The 24,643-nt window shown below is 50.6% G+C and overlaps 1 protein-coding gene across 2 annotated transcripts in view; it reads left to right on the forward strand.

The window, feature by feature from the left end:
- The window catches only part of MATN2 (matrilin 2), a 113,653-nt gene that overhangs the window by 67,879 nt on the left and 21,131 nt on the right, over positions 1 to 24,643 (forward strand). For both annotated transcript variants that reach the window (XM_081111110.1, XM_081111111.1), the window contains exons 5-10: positions 2,791 to 2,913; positions 8,946 to 9,068; positions 12,385 to 12,507; positions 17,911 to 18,033; positions 21,087 to 21,209; positions 21,411 to 21,533. In XM_081111110.1, the coding sequence (XP_080967236.1) occupies positions 2,791 to 2,913; positions 8,946 to 9,068; positions 12,385 to 12,507; positions 17,911 to 18,033; positions 21,087 to 21,209; positions 21,411 to 21,533 (738 nt within the window). The remainder of the gene's footprint in view (positions 1 to 2,790; positions 2,914 to 8,945; positions 9,069 to 12,384; positions 12,508 to 17,910; positions 18,034 to 21,086; positions 21,210 to 21,410; positions 21,534 to 24,643) is intronic.

Raw genomic sequence — 24,643 nt, forward strand, 5'->3', positions numbered from 1 at the left:
CGTGTCTTTCTAAAGCGCGACTCAGGTGCAGTGGCGCCTCCCTTTGCAAGGAATTGACCTCGAGTCGTCCCCACGGCCTGCCGAGTGGAGTTGAGGGTACCCAGCCTGTGGCCAGGCCCTCTGCCATCCGAGTCAGTTGTCCTCCAGGCCCTCCCTCCTGCTGCTTGCCTTGGACTTGCGAGTGAAATCCGACTCCCATGCCTGTCCTGCTGTCCTCCATTTCCGCAGTTACTCACACTGGTCCCTCGGCCACTTCCCGTTCTCTACTCTCAGGCTTCCCTGTCAGCCGGGTCAGGTTCACTGTTGACCAGGGCCAACTAATCTCCTTTCTGAACGACTACTGTAGTGTCAGCATCTCTCGTGTGGGTGTCTAGAACGTTCTATCTTATATTTTAGTTATTCAGGGTGTGTCTGATGGCCACTCTGGCCTTTCCGGTCCTCAGATGGGCTGGTTTGTTCTACCTCAGGACCTTTGCACGTGCTGTTCTTTCAGTCAGGAACACTCCTCCTAGAGCTTCCCGTTACCCCTAGAACACAAGCTGGCGGCTGCAGGAACCCCTTTGTCCGTTTGGTTCACCCCTGTATCTCCAGTGCCTGGGACAAAGTTAGTGCTTTATTGATTGAATAAATGAAGAGCATCCTATAATTCCGATTTTCCTTAGGTATCTGGCCTAGGCTTGGAACTAACTGTAGTTTTTGTTATTCTTTAATAATTTTTGCATGAGCTGAAGGTGTTTTTGGTTACTGGTGCTTTCCTTGTATCTAAATGCATTGGAAATCTCAATTGGATTTTCCAATTGGAAATCTAAGGTACAATTATTCTGGTAGGAAATAGAGGAATTTGCATTTAGAATTTTTAAAAATCTACTTTATTGATTTGGGACGAAAATACCTCTTTTAACATTTTATAACCAGAATCCTTATTTGTGGGATTTTAGACTTAAGCGTTTTTAATGTTATGATGTAGATTTTATTTTTTTAAACTATATAATGCATTTAGTAGGCAATGAATTAATCAGCATTTATCTTTATCAATTTGATATTTTATATTTATCTAAAAGCATAATAAACTATAAAATTCAAAGACCTAGGAAATGATGTTAAAGTATAGCTATTGGATTTAGGCATTAATCAGACTTTCTAGTTAATTCATAGCTGTCATATTAACCTGAGAAAATTATTATTTTTTTAATATATTCAATCCATCTTTGATTTTTCTTCCAACTTTAATGGTGAAGTTACTGGAAGACCTACTTATGAAACCAAGTCATTCTCCTTGCTGGGAAATAATGACATCCTGTCAGCCTTTTTCTGCAAAGGAGAGACTGAAGCATTGATGGACTGAAAATGCCTTTAACCTTTCACCCTCTCACATAGTCCTAGTTCCACTGCAGTAAATGCGTTCCTGAGGTGCATTCTTTTTTTGTATATGTTTTTCTATTGATTTTTTAGAGAGAGGAAGGGAGTGGGGGAGAGAGATAGAAACATCAATAAGAGAGAAACATCGATCGCTGCCTCCTGCACCCCCCTTACTGGGGATGGAGCTAGAAACTTGGGTATGTGCCCTGACTGGGAATTGAACCGGCAACCTTTTGGTGCACGAGATGACGTTCAACCAACTGAGCCACACTGGCCAGGGCCTACAGTGCATTCTCACATTGCATTTTAATAAATAGCCAGGGCTCAGTGCTGTGTGGACATATGATAAATATTTGACGGAAATAGGACTGACCAGTGATAACCATGCATCCATTTCTCCCCGGTAAACGTTGTTACCTCCCTGACCTCCTCTGGCTTCCCATTTTCCTCATTTGTTACTGGGGTGAGTACATACATGGCAAAGAGGATTTTCAAAGCTCCTTCTGGTGGACGCATGCAATGAGGAGAAGGATGAACAACGGGGCCGATGCAGACTTGGGAGTGAGGGGCTCTTCTTAGACCTGCCGTGTTCTGGGTGGAGTAGCAGGCCTTTCCTCTGTGCCCTCTCTCAGCTTCCCATCTACAAAATGTTCAAGACAGCGTCAGATTATTCCGTATAAATTGCCGAGACTGACTACAAAGCACTTGGTTCTCAAAGGGTAGGAATGGAACCGGAGGCAGACCGGTGCAGTGCCTGCCCGTGGCAGCTCACCGCTGCTCACGGTGTTTCCAGAGCACTTTCAGTGGCACGCAGGGAGTAAAAACGGCTGTGAATTTAAAATTACTTAATGCAGCCCTAGCCGGTTTGGCTCAGTGGATAGAGCGTTGGCCTGTGGACTGAAAGGTCCCAGGTTCGATTTGGTCAAGGGCATGTGCCTTGGTTGAGGGCACATTCTCAGTAGGGGGTGTGCGGGAGGCAGCTGATCGATGTTTCGCTCTCATCGATGTTTCTAACTCTCTATCCCTCTCTCTTCCTCTCTGTAAAAAATCAATAAAATATATTTAAAAAATAAATAAAATAAAAGGTTACCTGTGGAGTAATTAAGGCTCATCAAATATTTTTTTAAAAATTACTTAATGCATTTAATAGAGGCGAATAATTTCAACTTGGAAAAGTATGCGTATACATACTCACCAGAATGTTAACAGCAGTGGCCTCTGGGTGGCAGATTGCATGAAGAGGGGATGGGGGCTTACAGGTGGATTTTCTTTTATCGGTTGTTCTATGTTTTCCAAATTTTCCGCGATGATCGTATATCAATGCTTTCAATGTTTTCAAAAGTTATTTTAGCGTGTGCTGCGTGGCTGCGTGTCGCATGCTCTGTGCGGAAGGTGGCCCTCGGCCGTTCTAATGCTGTGACTTTGCCTCAGTCCAGGACCTGTGCGCGGCCGAGGACCACGGCTGCGAGCAGCTCTGTGTGAACCTGCTGGGCTCCTTTGTCTGCCAGTGCTACAGCGGCTACTCCCTGGCCGAGGATGGGAAAAGGTGTGTGGGTGAGTATTCCCTGCCGCCCGGAGTGAGGAGGAAGGACTCGCCTGCATAGTAAGCAGGAGGGGGAGCCCCCCCTCCCCCCACATACCCAGTCGCTCTCCTGTGAGTTTTGGCAAAGTGCACAGTCCTCTGGTCTCGTGGTTAGAATTGGAACTTTAAAGACTTCATTCATGCCTGAAGTTGGCCTTTTCTCATTTCGGGTGCTCAGCAAAAGGCAGGTTTATGATAATCTGTGTAAATATCACTGTCTGTTACGGCAACCCTTGGAAAGGACTGGGCAGACTTTCATCCAGGGAAAATGGGTGGGCGTTTTGGGATGGCCCGACGTAGACATAGCTCATGTGTCATGTGCGTGAAGGTCCCCCGGTGGCGTGCTGCCTTGCGGAGTGGCACCTCAAAGTGCTAGACCTGCGGCTCAGGGCAGGCCAGGGAAAACAACAAGTAGCCTCAGACAGAAGCCCCAGCCACAGAGTGTCAAGGGCCATGCGTGGAACTTGCAATCAGTTGAGCAGTGTCCCGCGTGGCGACCCCACAGCCGGGTGAGAGGGCGGAGAAGTGGGGTGACACCTGATTTCTTCAGTGATGGAGACTGGCTCCCTCCAGCACCTGCAGAGCAGCTGGCAAATCCCCAATGACACCTCCCAGTTTGTCTGCAAAGCCCTTGAAACTTGCACAGCCTCATCCTTCCATGAACAAACACTGCCTGGCAAATAGTAGGCGTTAAGTAAAGTGAACTGAAAACTTAGGAGGCAGAAAATCTGAAGGAAAGGAAGGAAAAGGTCTCCACTGGTATCAGAATGGGAACCTACATTTTCTGACTCTACTAGTAAATCCTGCATTTTCTCCTTCATATCCTATTGTTGTGTCTTGCTCCCCACAAAACAATGAACGATTTTTTTTCCCACATAGAATTTACATCTTCCAGCTACCTTGATCTTAGGTAAGGATGTGGAAGGAAAAAGCAACAAAACATGAAGTAGAGGCGATGGCCTGCTCTTTGCAGGGGAGGGGTGAGCATCGGGTTTGTTTGTTGCGACAAACTGATGGGCTGAAAGCCTCCTCATGAGAGGGCCACAGGCGGAATTGGTCTCCTGGGCATTAGGGTTGATGTTTTTCTTAATCTGCTGGTGGTGACCACGCTAGGTGGCAGGGCACCACGTCCACGAAGACTGGCAAAACGAGTCAACATAGTGCCCTGACCCGTTTGGCTCAGTGGATAGAGCGTCGACCTGTGGACCTAAAGGTCCCAGGTTCGATTCTGGTCAAGGGCATGTACCTGGGTTGCAGGCACATCCCCAGTAGGAGGTGTGCAGGAGGCAGCTGATCGATGTTTCCCTCTCATGGATGTTTCTAACTCTCTATCCCTCTCCCTTCCTCTCTGTAAAAAACCAATAAAATATATATATATTTTTAAAAAGACAACATAGTAAGCACCAACTCTTATGATGTTTGCTTCATTAATGTTTATCATGCAAGTCACATACTTTTGTCGAGGAACTTAAACAGATGAGAAAATCACTAATAGTTTGTTGTATTTTTTTGCCAGACTTTGCCCCATATAAGTATCCACCTCAAGACATTTTTGTTAATGTTCAACAAAATGAGGTCACGCTATCTTTCTCCCTTACCGGTTGTCAAATGAGTAGAAGCTTTGGGTGCTGCAGGGTAGAAGGGAACCAGGCCGTGGGGAGTAAGACCAGGAAACAGGCTGAGGGTGTCTGGTAGAGGAGGGGGCGGGGAAGAACAGGGCGAGTCAGAGCCTGTGAGGGTGACAGTGAGTAGATAGGACGGGCAGTGAGGGCCACACCGGGGTTGGGGGTCTGCCTTGGCCCTTGGGAAGCTCGAGGGCAGTGAGGAACCCAGTTCTCTGAGTGTGGCCAGATAATTGCCTAATTGTCCCTTGTAGTAGAGAACCTTTGTGTGTCTGAGGGTTTTGCTATAACTTCTGGAATTTGACATTTATTGAAGAGCATTAGGCATGAGAGTAGATTTGTGGTTGCCAGGGAGCTGTTGTGGGCTGTGTTTATTAGAGATGGCATTTCTCTTGCTGCTGTTATCAGCATTTAAGAATGTCTGCCTTTCCTCAGAGGGGCAGTCCAAGCAGAAGGATGGGAAAAGGGGAGGGACCATGTGCGACCCAGGTCTTATCGTCCATCACATGTTCCTGTCATCCTCCTCCTCAACCAAGAGCCAGACCTGTTAGAGGCTGGGAGTGAGATGATTAAGTGATAGTGGACCTTCGTTGCCAGTGACCTTGGTTAGAGAGGCTGAACTAATTCTCAGAAGGTCGGTTGCTGCTCAGTGGGGCTGTGCTGAGTCCAAAGCAAATGAGAGAGGTAATGGGGGCTACAGAGGGACATCCCAAATGGCTGGGGTGGGGAAGATCCGGGAAAGGAAGGAAGGGTAGCAACTGGACAGATGTCCAAGGAAGAGGAGACAGGAAGGACAGTGATGGTGTGGAGGTGGCAGTGCTCTCAAAGTCTGGGGGCCAAGGCTGCGCCAGGAGGGGCAAGCCTTGAGCTGGTGGATCAGGAAGAGGCTCATGGGGAGGCCAAATTGAAAGCTACACAGGCAGCCCAGCCCGAGAATATCAGTCTGGAGGGGCTGGTCAAGTTGGAGACTCGCAGCGCTCCAACTCAGAGCTGGAGATTGAGAGAGCAAAGGCTTGGAGGGATCCTGGAATAATCCCATCAGCAGCTGGCCGGGGTGGCCTGTATGTAGATGGGCAAGGAACGTTAAGAATATGGTGACCATAAATCCCAGCTGGCCCAGGACGAGCCCAGTGCGTTCCTTTTGGCTCAGTTCTCAGTCACACGCCCTTTCCCTTTCCGATGGGTTCCAGATTGACAATAAATTATATGATCCCGCTAATTAAGGCTCCTAAGCTTGACTTACACAGTTGAGGAGACCAGCTCTGTTGAAGCAGAGCCTTCCTGCAGGTGTGAGGTAGGTTAAGATACCAGGGGCAACCAGACTGTTCAGAGCTTTGAAAATCACAGAAAGAGTATGGGCGTCCCCTCTGAAAAAGAGCTCCTGAAGGACTTGTATTTGGGAGTGACAAAGGCAAAGCCTCCTCTTAGGAAACTTAACCTTGTGGTGAACTGCAGCATGAGTTCCAGGAGGAAGGTGGTGAGGGATGGGAAGACCATGGGAGTCTATGGTCACGATCAGGTGAGAGGGGACAAGAGCCAGAGTTTGAGTAGCGACTGGAGGAATGGAGAGGGACGGAGTGGGGATGAAAGAAGATGGATAAATAAAAGGGGGAAGAAGAGTCACTAGTGACTGCTGAGTTGGAGCTTCCATGACTCTGAGTGATGACGACAGTGATGGAAAAGTGATGGGAACAGATTTTTAGAAAAGATAATGAGTCGTTTTCGACAAGGTGAGTCTGAGGTTGAGGTGGGTCACCAGTAGGGACATGTCAAGAGGGGAGCAGAAAACAGCACTCGTACGCCCGGGAGAGGTTAGAACCAGGACGCAGTCAGGAAGCGGCATAGCCCATTTCTTCCTAAATGTTCATTTCTGTCTGTTTTTCATTTTGAATGTTTCTGTGGTTTTGTTTGTTTTGAAGGCATCTGGACCTTCAATACAGTAAGACCTGGGCTTACATCCAGTCCTGCTATTGCTAGTCATGTGTCTTTGCAGAAATCGTTTAACTTCTGCAGTTTTTTTCATCCATAATGTAGAGTAAGGCAATTTATTACTACTCCTACTTCTACCAACACTACTTCCTGGGTATCCGAAGTGTGGAGTGAGGGAGAGTGAGGGTTTGAGTCTTGGGTTGTAGCCACATGTAGGAAGTCTAGTAGCCATCTGTCCCTGTCAAACTGTACCTTTTTCAAAGCCCATTTTGAGGGTGAATTTTCTGCTGTATGTGCTCACACCTGGTGGTTACTGACAGCCTTGTCTTTCAGGGTAACTTTGATCCTATTTTCTATCCTCTCTGAGCAAGCAGATTGTAAGCCAGAGGCCACTGCCTTGAAGCCAGAGGCCACTGCCCTTTTCATCTTTCCAAGAGTGGACTTGCCATTCATTTTCTTTTTTGAATCATTGGCTATGGTTGATTGATGGATTGCAAATGAATTGGTTCTGCCATTTCTCTAAATGATGAGTTTGAAACCCAAATGCTCCTCTCTAAAATACCCTGCTTCTGCTAATCAGAGACTGTCAATCTTAGGCTATCTTTGCTTGCACCAAAGTATTATCCTTAAAGACAGCGATGGATTTCCCTCATAGGCGGCTGAGACTGACCATGTTGAGAGGGCTTTGACCCTGAGATCTTAGCAGTTTGTGATCGGGAGGACCAAAGAGCTATAGCCTGGGAATTATAGTAGTTACCCCGCATTCACGGTTTCCCTTTCCATGGCTTCAGTTACCCACAGTCAGCCATTGTCTGAAAATATTGAATGGAATGTTTCAGAAATAAACAATTGATGTTTTTTTTAAAAAAATTACATTTATGGGGGTGACATTGGTTCACAATTCATAAGTTTTCAATTGCATGCCACTCTGCCCAGTTGGTGCGGCTCAGTCAGAGCACATGCCAAGGGTTTGGGCTCAATCCCCAGTAGTGGGAATGCAGGAGGCAGCCCATAGATGTTTCTATCTCTCTCTCCCTCTCCCTTTCTCTCTCTCTCTAAAACCAATTAAAAAAAAAACCATATTTTTTAAAAACTGCATGCCATTCTAAGTAGCGTGATAAAACCTTGAGGCATCGAATTCTTTTCTGCCAGGCCATGAATCGTCCCATTGCTCAGCATATCCATGCTACATAATCTGCCCTGCACATTGGTCACTTGTAGCCATAGTGTCAGAAGGCCAGTTGTATCCTAACGAAGTGTCAATACCTGCGTCATTCACCTCACTTCATCTCATATGACCACATCTCAAGAGTACAGTGCAGTAACTTTTATTACAGTATACTATTATAATTATTCTATTTGGTTATTAGTTATTGCTGTTAGTTTCTTACTGTGCCTAATTTATAAATTAAATGTTATCACCGGTAGGTATGTATAGGAGAAAACAGAATATGTGGGGTTCAGTACTATCTGTGGTTTCAAGCATCCGCTGGGAGTCTTGGAATGTACCCCCTGTGGATAAGGGGGGATGGCTGTACTCTTTCTGTTTGTAAAGGGGAGGGTAGAAATTTCAGACAAAATGACCAAGGAAGGATGTTGTTGAAGTAGATGAGGACTTGGAATAGCAGAGGCATCGCTGGGTTATACACATAAATCACCTTCTTTCATCTGCCCCCTAAGCTGGGCCTCTCTTCAATTTTGCAATCAAGGAAGTTATGCAGAGAACCCAAACGCGCATCCAAGGATGTCAGGGTTGAGTGGACTGGAACGCTCTTGGCCTTAAAAAGCTTTTAGGTTCACATGCCTGGAAGTTGGCTCCTCCATGTTTAACGCTGGTCTTATCTGCTGTCCCCAGTGAGTGGCTGGCCTTCAGGTCAGGGGGGATTTGACACCTTGGGTTTTTTCTAGGACAGGTCTCAGGACCCAGTGATGCCTGAATCCTGTCTCTCCCTCTCCTTTCCTCTCTCTCTAAAACCAATAAAAAAACATATTTTTTTTAAAAAATCGTGAGTAGTGTGATAAGACCTTGAGCCATCGAATTCTTTTCTGCCAGGCCATGAATCGAACCGGTGACCTATTGGTGCACTGGAGGATGCTCAACCAACCAAGCCGAACCGGCCAGGGTGCCACCGTTGATTTTAGCTTAGCCTTAATTTTGCGGTTTAGTAGATGTAAGTGTGCCTTGTGATTGTTTTGGTTTGCATTTCTTTACCGTTTAAATACAATGCTTTATGTGTCCTTTAGTTTATCGTCTGGTGTAAGTTGCCTGATCTAGGCTCCTGGTGTTTATGTTTGCGGGAGGGAGGCCTTTGGTTCATGTTTATTTACTCATACTCCTTTTGGGGCAACAATATTAATCCCTATTTCTGTTTCTTGTAAGTCAGCTTCCATTCTACCATCCTCTTTACCCCAGTTCGTGCTTCTACTTCAACTCTGTGTTTTCATCTTTACAGCTGTGGACTACTGCGCCTCGGAAAACCATGGATGCGAGCACGAGTGTGTGAACGCTGACGGCTCCTACTCTTGCCGGTGCCCTAAAGGCTTTTCTCTTAATCCAGATAAAAAAACGTGCACGAGTAAGTCGCAGACAACAGCCAAAAAACGTTTTGGGCTGGGCACTGTGTCCATGGAAACCTCCCAAACATAGAGAAGCGTGGGATTATGTGCAGAGGGTGCCATCCCGTCTGCCGCCGTTCCTCCTCTGTCAGGCCTTTCTTAATTCGTCCTAAGACGGTCGCCCACGCTATCTCAGAGTCACCCTCCCAGGCACCTAATGAAGGTGTCCTTCTCAGAGACCACACGGGGGGCTGTTCTTTCAGCCTCTGCCAAGCGAGCGTGGGGACAGTCAGACTCTGACTTCGCGCTGACGCAGCCTGGCCGTGCCCGTCAGTGTCAATGGGCTTACGGAATCCTTTCATTGACGCTTCGTGGCTTGTGGGCCTCAGCTCCGACTCCGCACAAGTTCAGGACGATCGCTGAGCCAGAAGGAGTTGCATGTGGTTGTCCTGGGTGGGGGAGGGTGGCTGCAGGGAACGAACAGCTCGTTTTTTGTCTTAGCGACATAGTTCTGTTTGATTTGAACTAAACACACACAAACCAGAATTACGTTGAGCCTCCAGATATCTGACCATAAAGATCTATAAGCTAAAGGTGATCACGAGTTTACAAGAGAATTCCAGAAGTGTTCTTTTAAATGTAAAGGTATGTCACAACACGTAAGTGATCATGTATGGGGCTACTGAACTTCCATAGAGAGGTTCACCTGAGAGAAGCTTATTCCTAAAGTATTAGGGCCCAGCATTGGTTGGTTTGTTTTTTAAAAAATATGTTTTTTATTGATTTCAGAGAGAGGAAGGGAGAGGGAGAGAGAGATAGAAACATCAATGATGAAAGAGAACCATTGATCGGCTGCCTCCTGCACACCCCCTATTGGGGATCGAGCCTGAAGCCCAGGCGTGTGCCCTGACTGGGAATCGAACTGTGACCTCCTGGTTCATGGGTTGGCGCTCAACCACTGAGCCACACCAGATGAGCCACAGCATTTTTTAAAACGTGTAGTTTAATAGCAATTTAAAATAAGTCATCTCTCAAACAAACATCAATGAGAAAGTAGGATTTCAATTTACAAAAAGTTCGTGTATTCATAATCTTTCTAAAATACCTCTATTATGTATTTTAGCACATACTGCATAGTTTTTTTTAAAAAAACATCCCCCCCAAACTCCTGAAACATAAGCTTGCTTGCCAATCTCTACATATCAGCAGCTTGCAAGCAGCAGAGCTGGAAGGAGGGGTGGAGTATGGAACTGTAAGGGACACAGTACGTCAAAACATACATTTCTGGATTCCCAACCATGTGCCAATAGCAGTGAATAAGGCAAGGAGCTGGGGCAGCCAGGAGGAGGAAGATGTGCAAAGATCTGAGCCCTCAGGCTCATAGCCACACCCAGCACATCACGGAGAGACAAGTAAATGAGTGAATGGACTGTTCCTGGTCTCCCTTCTTTGTGAAGATCCTGAACTATAAGCCCGCAGCCTGCACTGTGGAATGGCTTGGGAATTGTGGTTGCTGGTCTGAGGAGTCAGTTCTCTCCTTCAAAGGGGCAGCCTCGGCCTCCGTTCGCACCCCAGCCCCTCTGCTTTTTCCCTGGGTGACGTTGGGCAGGGTCTTTATGCCTCAGTTTCCTCCCTATAATCAGGGATGGTAATATTGCTCATTTCCTAGCATTGTCTTGAAGACGAAATGAGCTCATCCGTATCAACCCTTTGGCAAATTGCCTGGTGCCGAGCAGATTTTTTTAAGGGATGATACTGGCTTCAGAGACTTTAAATCGGTATTTATTGAGCATATACCAGGAGCCTGAGCTAAGTTAGCACAAGTGGGTTAAAAGGGATGATTCCTATTGTTGCCCCAAACAGTGCATAAAAAATTCAAGACTTGGCCCCACCCTGGAAGCTGGTTGGGGACACAGCACACGGAGCGGTCACCACGCGAAGTGTTATATGACCGAGGGCTGACCGTGTGAGGCACACAAACCCCCAACAGGAGTGAAGGGAAGGAGGGGACCAGCTGGGCTGGCACAGGTGGGGAGGCTGCAGCCACCCCGGGACGAGGCCTGGAGGAAAGCACATCTATCCAGCCTCCTTCCTGCCTGGACAGAGTTCCTTCCCCGGCTGGGTCACCTCATTGCCTCCTCCAGCCCAAACCCTAGGGCCTCACCATCACCCCCACACTGAGGCCCCACGTGTCTCCTGTCCCGGGATCTCTTGGGACGTGGAGAATTACACTTCCCGAGATAGTGCAGGCCTGGAGACCCTGGAAGTAGATAGTGCAGTGCAGGGGGCTGGAGGGGAAGTCTGGCTGGGAGGCAGGGGAGGGGCTGCTCCAGCTGTGAGGTCTCACCACCGAGGCGTGGAGCCCGCCCGTTTAGCAGTCTTGGGCTCGGAGTCAAGACCCAGAAATGGGCCACCCCAACACGTGGGCAGAGAAGGTGCTGGCACTCAGGGAGGTCTGGCAGGGAGCGGTGTCCCCTAGAAGAAGGGCCCCCTCCCACCATGTTTGGGGGCAGGACAGGGAGCCAGGCCTCTGGAGGGAACTGGTAAGAGAAAGGAGACCCCGGAGTCCTTGGAAAGCTGTGAGAGTAAGAAATGGGCGAAGTCCAGTTGTCAGAACTGAGACACTTGACAGATCCCGCCAGGGACGGGAGCAAGAACTAGGAAATGGAGACCAGTTAAAAGGACAGATGGATGGGATGGAGGTAAAGGCCCAGAATCAAGGCAGGCATCGTTTTTTTACATTATTCCTCAGTGAGGGTATTTTTTTCCACTGATTTTTAGACAGTGGAAGGGAGGGAGAGGGGGGGGGGAAGAGAGAGAGAAACATCAATGTGAGAGAGACACATCAAATGGTTGCCTCCTGCACGCACCTCAACCAGGCCCAGAGATCAAACCTGCAACCCAAGTATGTGCCCTTAACCAGGAATCGAACCCATGACCCTTCGGTGCCCAGGCCAACACTCTAACCCAGTGGTTCTCAACCTTCTGGCCCTTTAAATACAGTTCCTCATGTTGTGACCCAACCATAAAATTATTTTCGTTGCTACTTCATAACTGTAATGTTGCTACTGTTATGAATCGTCATGTAAATATCTGATATGCAGGATGGTCTTAGGCGACCCCTGTGCAAGGGTGGTTCGACCGCCAAAGGGGTCGCGACCCACAGGTTGAGAACCGCTGCTCTAACCACTGAGGACATGTCAAGAAAATTCTATTCTTGGGGCCCATATCCCTAAATATGGAAATTGTTAAGACTGGAAACCCCTTGGTTTTCCTATGCTAGGTTTATTGCTTTTTTAAATTATTATTATTAATATGATTTTTCCTTCTTTCCAGAGATAGACTACTGTGCCTCACCGAATCATGGATGTCAGCACGAGTGTGTGAACACGGATGATTCCTATTCCTGCCGCTGCCTAAAAGGCTTTACCCTGAACCCAGATCAGAAAACCTGCAGAAGTAAGTGCCTGGGTGTTGGCAAAGGGCTCGTCCCGCTAAAAGCTTCGCAAGTTTCCTTGTCCTGGCAGATCTCAAGCAAGGCACACACGACATTTATGTCTCCCGATATTCTCTGGCCCTCTATCTTACCGTTGTCTCGGGATCCTGTGATGGGGATGGCTTTTATAAAGAGATGGAATAGACAGGTGTGCCCATTGGATTCCTTTAGCGATGTCAAGGCCAAGCTGAAGCTCTTGCCTGCCTAAAGTGGGGGTGCACTCTCCCTACTTCTTACCCCCACAGCATGTATATGGGACTTTGAGAAAGAAACGACTGGACCCCGAGACAGGAGGTGACAGGAGCTGGTTTCTCCCAGTCCTTCAAGGGAAGGCACTGGTAGCTGCTAAGAGGGGGACATTGCAGCTCTACCCTCTTGGAGATGAAGGAAGGAAAAAAGTAAGAGTCCGAGCAGCCCTGTCCCATTCAGGCGTACGTGGTGCCAGCAGGATGATACTAAGGGTGTGCTGAGTGACTCCAGTGCCTGTCAGCTGGCACTTCAAAGGGCCTGCCTGGGGATCTCGGGCATGGACCCCCATGTGGGATCTCTTTAAATCAGACTAGACCAGCCGTGGGCAAACTACGGCCCGCGGGCCGGATCCGGCCCATTTGAAATGAATAAAACTATTGAAAAAAAAGACCGTACCCTTTTATGTAATGATGTTTACTTTGAATTTATATTAGTTCACACAAACACTCCATCCATGCTTTTGTTCCGGCCCTCCGGCCCAGTTTAAGAACTGATTGTGGCCCTTGAGTCAAAAAGTTTGCCCACCCCTGGACTAGACTGTTCCCGAGGGACCACTAGACTGGAAATTCCACAAGGACATTTTCTCATTCTTGAATCCTCAACAACTCGGTTTTGGCCCATGGAGGTCTGACACAATTTATCGAATGAATGAATGAGTCCATGGGTCTCTCTGAGATTCGTCATCCTGGAGAAATAGCAACCATTATTTCAATGACTCAATCTTGTTGGGAAGATGGCCTTTTTAAGGCCTGCACGTTGCAAATGTCTTCAAAAAGTATTCCCATCGTCAGTCCGCACTTAGACACACTGAATAGTTCGCGTTCTCCTGACCGTCGGTGCACAGAACTCCCGGGAGCTCCCATGTAGGGGTGTATATTCTCATGTGTTCCTTCTCCCACCTGTTCCTGGTGGTGTCTACAGCAGTTCCACACATCACAGGACTGAGCGTACGAAGCTTTGACCGCAGATCTCTTTGGAAAAGCACTGGTGACTATCTAACTAAACCCAGCTCCGCCACATCCTGCTTACAGCCTATGTCCGCTTGCACACTCTCTCTAATGAGCGTTACACCTGGTACGCTGGCAGGTGGCTGCAGAGCCCATATGTTGAAACTGAGCCTCTCTTATGGAAGATAATTCCCGTTGCTTTGCCAGGATGCAAACCCTGGAAACACTCAGGCATTAAATGGGAATTTTAACTGAGAACATAGAGAATGTAAAAACAATCGGACGGAATGTTTTCCATTAGACCACACATGCACGCCATGTGGTAGAGGGCCAAGTTTTCTGGCCTGGCCCCACTCTGTTCTGCTATTCACACCTTTTTTTTCGGCGGGGGGGGGGGGGGGGGGGGAGGGTTGGTAAATGTGTCTATGGCTGACTACGCCCAGGGAAAATCACTTGCAGGTGGACTCATATTTGTGGACCAAAAGCTCGTATGTGGGGGATAATTAGATCTGGTTCCACTCAGGCACGCATCGTGTTCCTGCAAGCTTCTTCGCGTTACTAACGGAGGGGAGAGGGGACAAGTCAGGCATGGGGGTCAGTGGAGGGCATCTGCTTGAAGCTCTGCATCTCATGCCAGTCACCTGAGATTCCCTCCACCCCGCCACTCCCTCCACATCCTGCCTGGAGAGGCACTAGGAATAAGAGTAGGGCCGGAGGCAGTGCACGCATCATTATCAAGAGAGGAGGGAGGCCAGGAACCAAGGGGCGAGAGGAAATGACCATCCAGGAGTAGTTTGACCACCAAAAACTGGCCCACAGATGGGCCTGTTTGCGGGCTTTGGCCCAGTCCAGAGTCCCTAATGCTCATTAACATAGTATCTTCAGCGATTATAGTTCCATTTCCTCTCTAGCCAGGTGCCCTACTTTTTCACCCAAGAGAAATGGAACTCGTTCCTAAACCCGATGTCCTCATCAGCCCTTCTCCCAGCGTCCTGCCTCATCGCTGCATTTTCCAGTGTCTTTGCTGCAGACCCAGCCCTCGGGTCCTGAGGTCAGCCTCTTAGAGCTGCCCCTGAATAATGTCCGTGGTGGCATCCCGCTGTTCACGGAAGCGAGCGCTCACTGTCTCTCCGGAGCATGACGTGCAAGAGGGAAGCAAAGAAACTGGCTTTAAAATCTGGAGTTTGTTAGTAGGAGCCTGACGATCTCAAGAGCATTACAAATCTTGAGCTAATGGTACAGCCATTTACATTTAATAGGCGGTTAATGGATGTGGGCTATTTTCAAATTTAATAAGAAATCTATTTTTCAAAGGAATTTGATGTCATCCAATTAAACTGGGGGAAAAAATGTTCAAGCAGAATACTACTGAAGCAAAGACCCTTGGCCAGGACTCATTCTTTTTTCTCATCTGGGCACAATTTCTTTTTCTGAAGAGTGCTGTCAACGATTTAAGGCATAAATTTTTTTTTTTATAGACATTTTTTTTAAAATTATATTTTATTGATTTTTTACAGAGAGGAAGGGAGAGAGATAGAGAGTTAGAAATATCGATGAGAGAGAAACATCGATCAGCTGCCTCCTGCACATCTCCTACCGGGGATGTGCCCGCAACCCAGGTACATGCCCTTGACCGGAATCGAACCCGGGACCTTTCAGTCCGCAGGCTGACGCTCTATCCACTGAGCCAAACCGGTTTTGGCAAGGCATAAATTTATTAAGGTGGCCGTGCAAAGCACAGACTCCAGCACTGGCCTGGCTGTCTAGCTGGGGCTGGGGGTGGAACCGGACATGGGTGTGACCCATGTGCTCCAGGGTTGCTTGTGCTGGTACCACCGCTGGTGCGCCCTGTCGCTGGAGACCAGGAGTGGGGTCCACATCTGGACTGAGCTGGGAGGTGTGAGAGCCGGTCTTGGCAGTGTCACTCATACTGGCCGTGCGACCTGGCTGCTTTTTTTTTCAGCACCTGGATTTCCTAGACCAAAGGACCACGACTTCCTGCTTTAACATTTTGTAGCCTAATCTTTTCAAAACTATATGTGCCACTCAGTTGGCCTTATAATTCCTTCTCTCGGGTCACTGATCTTCCATGTTTTTATGTCTTACCTCTCAGTGTGGTCTCCAACTCATCAGCGCTGTTTAATTTGTTACCTGACAGTTCTGCCTCACAGGGGCGTACTGGACATTCTCAGCTTTGCCAGATAAAGCTACACCCTAGCTTGGCCCACATGTAGCACTTCCCAGTTAGTGATGGGACCGAGCCAGATATGGGGTGCACAGTAGCTACTCAATAAAAACCGACTGAATGAATAAATAAGCAAATGAATATTTAAGTAACACACATGTGAAGAAATATCACTCAAGTGTGTAAAGAAGGCAAAGATCTACGGTTAAACCTCTGCTATAAGCAACCACTTGGAGAAGAGTCATTTTTGAATTGCTTTTTGCCAAATATCAGAGTGATAACCTCTTCAAGAATCTAGATGGTTTTTAGTCTATCAACAGGGTGGGGCAATTGCTTCTGCCTGGGGGCTAATGGTTATTCTCAGTCTCTTATTGAACCTTAGAAATTCCGAACTTTGGGGCAAGGTGTTTTCCAATAGGGTCAACTGTCTTCCCCCCCCCCCCCCCCAGGCAAAGCTGTCTATAGACAGGAAGCAAAGTAGGAAAAAGCACTTTTCTTTATACATCTTTGTCTTTTCAGGAAGGAAAATTTTTACCAGGGGCCCCTCAAGAAACTCCTTATGTCTCATTGGCTAGAACCAGGGCATATCCCCACCCCTAGACCAATCACTGACAAAGGAGAATATGGTTGCTGGGCTGGCTTAGACCAGCCATGATTCATGAGGATCAGGGTTCTAGTCCCAAGAAGACAGGGGAATGGTTGTTGGCAAGGCAACCAGCAGTGTCTGTCACGTCCCCAGAAAAAAGAACCATGCAGTTCAACTGATCCAGCCCAGCCCCTGAGGTTAGTTGTGACCTTCCACGCCAACATGAACCTCATAAAAGCCCTCCACACACTCATTTGATTCCCTTTCACCGTTCTCCATCTCTCCCATGACCAGCTCAGTGTGGGGCCTTGTGCTTTTAGCATTTTCTACCAGGAAAGGAAACTGCTAAATAGCTTAGACAGGGTGAATGTCACTCTAGGACAGTGGTCGGCAAACTCATTAGTCAACAGAGCCAAATATCAACAGTACAATGATTGAAATTTCTTTTGAGAGCCAAATTTTTTAAAAAATATATTTGATTGGCCGAAACCGGTGAGCCAAACCAGCTAGGGCAGAGAGCCAAAATTTTTAAACTTAAAGTATATAGGTAGGTACATTGTTATTAACTTAAATAGGGTACTCCTAAGCTGGCCTTTGCTAAAAATGTCCTCAATCTGAGGGGTCGATTCGACCTCAGCAAATATACCCCCACTTCTTCTAACGCCACTTCTTCAAAATAGACTGGCCCAGGCCAAAAACCGACTTCTGCGCATGGACCACAAAGTTTCAATCGCACTGTACGTGCGCGCCCGCACGTGGTATTTTGTGGAAGAGCCACATTCAAGGGGCCAAAGAGCCGCATGTGGGTCGTGAGCCGCGGTTTGCCAACCACTGCTCTGGTTGGCAAACTGCAACATGGGCGGCGGCATCCGAGACGTGTCTTCTCCAGGAGCTTGATACGGGTGCTGTCCTGGCCTCACTCAGAGTGAGGGGGAGCATGTGGATCCTTCGTGATGTAACTGCTACGTCCTGCCTCTGCTAAGTAACTGGGTATCTTGCAAGATGAGCTGTTGTTTACTCTATCTTCGTGCTGTGCAAGGTCACTGTCAAATGCACTGTGGGTGGCAGCGCCCTCCTTGCTTAGGAGCCCTAGTGATCAGGTTAATTGGAAGAAGAGTCTGCTGAGTTTTCTCAGCTTCCCCATCTTTCTTGGACGGGCCGAGGCTGGGGACTGTGGCCCTCAGCCCATTTTTCGGCTCTTCGGCCATCCAAGGGGACGATCAGGCTGGAGAGGCCACTTCAGGTACCAGGTTCTCCTTCAGACAAGCTCTGGAGAGCAGAGGGGTGTTTCCCGTGTCCCCCGGAGCACCTTATTTCCGGAATAGTTCCTGCGAGGGGCTGGCCTCACAGCCCTGGGACAGCCCCGAGCCTGACGCGGGACCTGCCTTTTCTCCCCCAGGGATCAACTACTGCGCGCTGAAGAAGCCGGGCTGTGAGCACGAGTGTGTCAACACGGAGGAGGGCTACTACTGCCGCTGCCACCGGGGCTACACCCTGGACCCCAACGGCAAGACCTGCAGCCGTGAGTGTGCCAGGGGCGGGGATGCCGGTGGCGGGAAGAGGCCATGCCAGGCCCCCGGGCTCACCAGCAGCCAGCGACTTCTGGAGTTCCTGGGTGTCCCGTGGGCCTGATGATCTGACGGCCTCAGTTTCATCATCCATAAAATGGGGCTACCTACCTCATAGACTGCATTGTGAGGATTAGAAGAGTCAGTCCGTATAAAACACTTAGAAAAGTGCTGCTAGACATGTAATAAGCACTCAGTAAATATCAGTTAATGTTATTATTCGCTGTTAAGAGCACCGATGAAGTCAGACCCGTCCTGAAGCCAAATCCATGCTCTCCCAAACACGGGACATGTGGCCCAAGGCACATGCTTTAACTTCGCCAGGCTTTGATTTCTCCGTCTGTTTAAGAAAGCGAAGATAATAGTAGGGTTGATCTTTTCGAGTCGTTAGGGTGAATAATCAGGACCCTTTCAATCTCTTAAACTGTGCCTGTCACAAGGAAAACACACGGTTACAGATAACAGTTCATGCTTGTCATGGAGCCTGGGGGAGGGACGAGTGCCGGCCCCCGCGTGGGACCAGCGGCCGAGGCACAGAGCTCCAGGCGGACTTGGGCTGCCACCGAGCTCATCTGAGGGCGGAGCTGGGAAACATGGGAGTTTGTGTGAAGCCTTTTCTTAATTTTCTTGTGTAAGAAGCGCAACAAAGCTCCATTTGGTGATGTAAACGCATGGAAACTTGCCGGCTTTGCCAGCTGGACGGCTCCGGCCTTTTTCAGGAGGCCCCGTCCGCGTGGTCCAGGCCAGCAGGGGTGGGGGCGCCTGAGCCCGTGGGAGAGGCCTGTGACCCTGGTGGGAACCCCCGCTGGGAGAGGGGCTTGGTGGCACGGCCCGCACAGAAGGCGCCCTTTGTGTGGCTTCTCACCCAGCGGGCCGCACAGCTGCTCCCGCTGCGGGGACAGAGATGGCCTGGGAGCGAGAACAGTGCAGCTGTTCAGCGTTTGCACCCTCAGCTGCCGGGAGGGGAAGGAAGCCTCACAGATGAAGCAGCAGGTCCAGGGCAGCCCTCGGGGAGCCTGTGCCCTCCGCCTTCAGAGGGGACACCGTGCCTTGAGGAGGCGGTCTGAGGACGGGTCTCAGGGGCCAAGGAGCTTTGGGACCAGGAAGCTGGCCCTGCCATGCGTGTGCCTCTGGGTGCCTCTGAGGCCTCCCCAGTGGGAGCGGGGAGCAGGAGGTCTTCCACTCGACAGGGAGATGCCCCGGTGAGGGTGGTTTGAGTACTGGCAGCCTTCTTCCAGGAGTGTGGGGTCTGCCAGCTGACCAGGCCTGGCAGGTATCCCGGGGCAGGCTGGGCGCAACCTGGCTGAGCCCACCTGGAGCCCCAAGGGCCGTGGCCTGCCTCTCCCTCCCCGCATTCCTTGGGAGACCTAGAAGAACTCAGAGGAGAGGCCAGAAGAGATTGGGCTGTTTTCTCTCTCTGGAATCTAATAAGAAGGACCACCTAGTCAGTTTGAAGAAAGTATAAAGCAACTCATTTCTTCCTCAGAGTCCCCTAAGGAAGCCATGGTATTCCACTCCCCTGGAGGGCTCAGGGAGCCCCAGGCCCTCGTGGCAACAAGCCCCTACGGGCCTCCCTCTGGGCCTGCACTGTTGTGATATTCGCTCACCTTATCCTACAACAGCCTTGGGAGGCATCGACATTCTCAGCGCTGTCTAAAGATGGGGAAACGGTGACACAAAAGCTTACGTAACTTTGTTGGAGTCACATGACTGGTAAATGGTGGGACAAGGATGTGAATACAGGCTGCTGGCTCCTGGGATCCTGCAAATGTTTGCAGAAGGCACACCCACCAGTGGAATGTTCCAGAAGCATCAGTCCCAGGCCCCGTGGTAGTCAAACAGGCCCACTTGCTGGCCCTGCACAAGGCCTCCAGCATCCTCCAGTCTCTGGGTTTGCATTTTCCCCATCAAGGAAATCTGGAGGCAGCCTGCAGGGCTGTCTGTGGGAGCTGGTCACCCCAGCTGTGTCCAGGGCCTTTGGTACTCACTGCCCAGCGGGCCAGCTGTGCAGGGCGGGGGCACCAGCTGTGCAGCAACGGGAAGGGGGTGGCGGGCAGCAGCAGCCACACATGCCCGGCTTTGGTTTGTTTTCTGAATCTGGGTGTCCTGGTTGGCGGTGGGAACCTTTTCCTTTTTCAGATAGAAATGTAACCGGACCATTAATCCCTACTCGGAGCTGCTTAATAATAAGCATTCCGTCAGCGGCGAGTGGGCGCCAGCTGCTGCTCTGCGGCCTCACCTGTCGGCTCCTCGAAGAGCAGCCCCACCATCCCATTTCGCAGCCGGGGCAGTGGCCCCGCGCCCATGGCTAGGCATGGAGGCCGGGATTGGATCCCCAGTAGTCGACGCCAGAACCCTTGCTCATGCTGGGCCCTGCCCTGTCCGCTGGGTGGCTCTGGGCCTCAGCATGACCTCTGTGACCTTCAAGCCTCGCTTTCCCCGAGGTGAGACGGGGCTGCACCTGCCCCCGCGTGGCCCTGGGGTCTCAGCTGGTGGTGCCGGACCTTGTGCAGGGCCAGCAAGTGGACCTGTTTGACTCCCACGGGGCCTGGGACTGATGCTTCTGGAACATTCCACTGGTGGATGTGCCTCCTGCAAACATTTGCAGGATCCCAGGAGCCAGCGGCCTGTGTTCACATCCTTGTTCCACCACTTACCAGTCATGTGACTCCAACAAAGTTGCTTACTCTTTTTGTGCGGCAGTTTCCCCATCTTTAGACAGCGGTGAGACTGCAGATGCCTCCTAAGGCTGTTGTAGGATGAGGTGAGTGAATACCTGGGAAATGCTTAGAGTGAGGCCGGTAAGGGCTTGTTGTGAAGGCCGCCAGCACTCCCTGCATAGGAGTGGTACCTGCTTCTACTCTTCAAAGAAATGGGAAAACAACAAACAAACAAACAAACAGGAAGGCGTGACATCCTAGAGGCCAGCTGGCCGCGCAGGTGGAGTAAGGGAAAGGGCTCCCAGGGCGGCCTGCGAGGCGGTCTTGCTGCTCCCGTGTGCCCGCAGGGGTGGACCACTGCGCGGAGCAGGACCACGGCTGCGAGCAGCTGTGTCTGAACACGGAGACGTCCTTCGTGTGCCAGTGCTCGGAGGGCTTCCTCATCAACGAGGACCTCAAGACCTGCTCGCGTGAGTCCCCGCTCCCTGAGGGTCAAGGTGTGCAACGGGAGTGAGAGTGTGAGGACTGTGAAGGGGGTGGGGGGTGAGGGGTGCCCAGCACCTTTCCTTCGCCCTTTGCTCAGGGGGATCAGTGCCCTCTGGGGACCGCCCACCTGGGGGAGGCAGGAGAAAGCCGCAGGGCCGCTGACACCCGCTGCCTGTGGCTCCCAGGGGCTGACTACTGCTTGCTGAGCGACCACGGCTGCGAGTACTCCTGCGTCAACACAGACCGATCCTTCGCCTGTCAGTGCCCCGAGGGCCACGCACTCCGCAGTGACGGGAAGACCTGTGCCAGTGAGTGTCCCTGGGCTGGGGGTCCCTGGGTGATGGGCGATGCCCAGGGAGGTGCGCTGTGGGACAGGCAGGGCCTGTGCGTCCCTTCCGGGTGGGTTTCCCTGGCAGTCAGGGTGCAGAAAGCCTCTCAGTGCTGGGAGTCTGGCGCTGCTCCCCATTCCCACGCGCCCCCCCCGCCCCCCCCCCCGGCTTCCTTCTCCAGCCCCGGGAGATGGCTTTGCCCATGTCCACAGTTGCAGGGCCCTTTGAGGCTGGGCAGGGCCCTGTTTCTTAGCTCTCACTTCTCTACCCCCGCAATCTGGCTGCAAGAGGTAGCCCTCCCAGCCGGGTGGCACCAGAGTAATAATAATACCGTGGACATGGACGTCTGGCTGACTGCTGGCTTCCTGCTGGGCACAGTGCTGCACACCAGCATCGCCCGTCCCCGCACCCCAGGGAGGCCCATCCTGCCTGTGAAACCACAGCGCAGATTGAGTAAAGAGCCTGAGGTTGCCAGCGGTTCGTAGAGGGTTCAGACTCTGGTCTGTGTGAGTCCAGTCAGTTCTGGGAGAAGGGGAGACCCCGGGGAAACCTTCCCTCCCTCGACCTCGATGGTCCGGCTTCAGGTGGTGAGGCTGGCATCATGCTTCCTGGGTACGTACTCCTTGCAGCTGGTCCCAGCGTCAGCTTCCATTTCATTTTAAAAATGAAAAGCTCCCAGGCCTTTCTCTCAAAAACATGCTGTTTTCTGCCCTGCAATCCCATTTCCAAGATGAAAACTAAAAAAGTCATTTTGAGAGAAGGGACCAGAAACGGAGGCATTTACCTTCCCCATCCTGCTGGTTGCAGAGTCAAGTGTCCAGGCCCCTGATGCAATTGTAGCCGCCACCTAGTTTATCCACCTTTGTACTCCGTACACTCACGTGGGCAGGTGAGCCGGCTGCCCAGCGGGGTGTGCCCTGAGTGTGCGGCCTGGGAGAAATGTTGCCCTAGTTTGAGACAGATTCTGAGTCTTGGTACATGGATTCCCCCTCTTGGAGCTTTGCTGCCAGTGGCTGCCTGCCCAGCGGCCTCCTGGGCTGCTCCAGCCGGCATGGGAGGGTGCGGGCAGTTGGGGCGCAGAGAGCATGGGTGTGTCGAATTGCATCGACCTCTGACAGCATGCCAAAGCCAGAGCCATGGCTCTTTATTGGTTTGTTTTAATTCCCCATCATCGTAGATGATTCATGCCCTTCCTGGGTCCTCCCTCTTACTGTGGTCACCAAGAACTGACTCCAAGATGCTTGCAGGCCTTCTAAGAAATTCTCACGGTCCTTCCCAACAAAGGCCGCCCCTTTTCCTTAAAATCGCGTGCCCGCTCTCCCTCCCTCCCGACCTGGGTCCACACCTGGGTTAGGCCATGACACTTCGAAATGTTGCCCATTTTCTCATTTAAAGTGTGTTTGTAACTAATGGTGACATTGTCTATCTGAGAACATGTTCAGCAGTGCAGTTAGAAGTGAATTTTCACGTGTGTGTTGTGACTGTATGAAAACTTAGGAGATAATCAGATGGGTTAGAATTGTCCTCAGGGAATGGTGGTCCCTAAGAGATGCATTTCCCCCACCAGCTGGTACCTATGCGTCGAGCTATTCCCCTAAGTCAGTGGTTCTCAACCTTCCTAATGCCGCGACCCTTTAATACAGTTCCTCATGTTGTGGTAACCCCCAACCATAAAATTATTTTCGTTGCTACTTCATAACTGTAATGTTGCTACTGTGATGAATCATAATGTAAATATCTGATATGCAGGATGGTCTTAGGTGACCCTTATGAAAGGGTCGTTCGACCGCCAAAGGGGTCGCAACCCACAGGTTGAGAACCGCTGCCCTAAGAGAAGGCCCTCTGTCGGCCCCAGGATGCTGCAGTCCAGCTGCCCTGTCCTGTGATGATGGGCTGTGTTTTTGGGGTGTCTGTATCCTAAGGGTTGGGATGTACGTTTCCCAGCTGTGTGTCAGATGATGAAGGTCCTGATGGTGTGACTGCACCATTTTGGAAATACCAGCTGGAGGTCAGCCAGGCCTGGCTCAGCAGATAAGAGTGTCCTTGGCCCTTTATCAGGCAGCCTTCACCTAGAGCTTTTGCAGCAGGGGGCCCTGAAGAACCCTTCACTCACCTTCCAGAAGGTTCTCCGAAGCATAGACTAATTGGCACTGTTACCCCCGCAGGCCCCTTGGGCTCTGCCACATCTGGAGTGAAGCCGTTCTCCCTTCCTCCTGCCCCTGGCCCTCCAGATGTGATTGCCCAGATTCTGCCCAGGAGCCTCCCTTGCTTTGGGGGGCTGATTCACATATTAGGGAGGGGATTGTAGCTGAGAGGCCTCCTTCCGTCCCTAGCCCCTGGAAAATTCCCTGAGACAGACCTTACGCAAGGGCATCCCAGCACAAGGAAAGACTCCACAGGCTACAGGTACATGGAACACAGCCCACTGGCCTGCCGGCTCCCGGAGGGTGAGGCCAGGTCTTTCTTGGCCCACGGGAGATGCTCAGGAGAGTTCAGTGAGTGAATGTCAGAGACCAGCTGCCTGTTCATCGTGCAGAACCTGGCACGGGGCCCACTCCCTGCTCAGCGTCCGTCACTGGCTCTCCACTGGCTCTCAAAATCCATGTCCAGTCCCACTCCTCGATTTGGCAGTGTCTCAGCACCCTTCCTCCACGCCTGGAGCCCATCCTGTCTTCCTTAATCCCTCTAGCTCTTCAGGTGGCTGTTCTTATGAAGGCACTAATGCCCCATGGGGGCTCCACCCTCATGACCTCGCCCAAACCTAAGGAACTCCCAAAGGTTCTACCTCCAAATTTCTATCACATCGGGGCAGGGGCAGGGGGGTAGGACTTCAACATATGGATCTGGAGGGGACAGATGGTTTGGTGGAACAGAAGGAAGTGCAGAAATCTCCCCTTTCTTTTGTGGGAAACAACACAGGTAGGAAACTGGCACCTCCAGGCTGGCCTCGGGGGTCAGTGGCAGAGTCAGGACTAGAACCCGGGTTACCAATGTAGGATCTCTTGTCCTGAGTGAGTGAGTGAAATGCCCTCTAAAAGTACGGCTCAGCCCTAGCCTAGCTGGTTTGGCTCAGTGGATAGAGCATTGGC

This window comes from Myotis nattereri (genome assembly GCF_964212035.1).
Source record: "Myotis nattereri genome assembly, chromosome: 17".
NCBI classification, from domain to species: domain Eukaryota; kingdom Metazoa; phylum Chordata; class Mammalia; order Chiroptera; family Vespertilionidae; genus Myotis; species Myotis nattereri.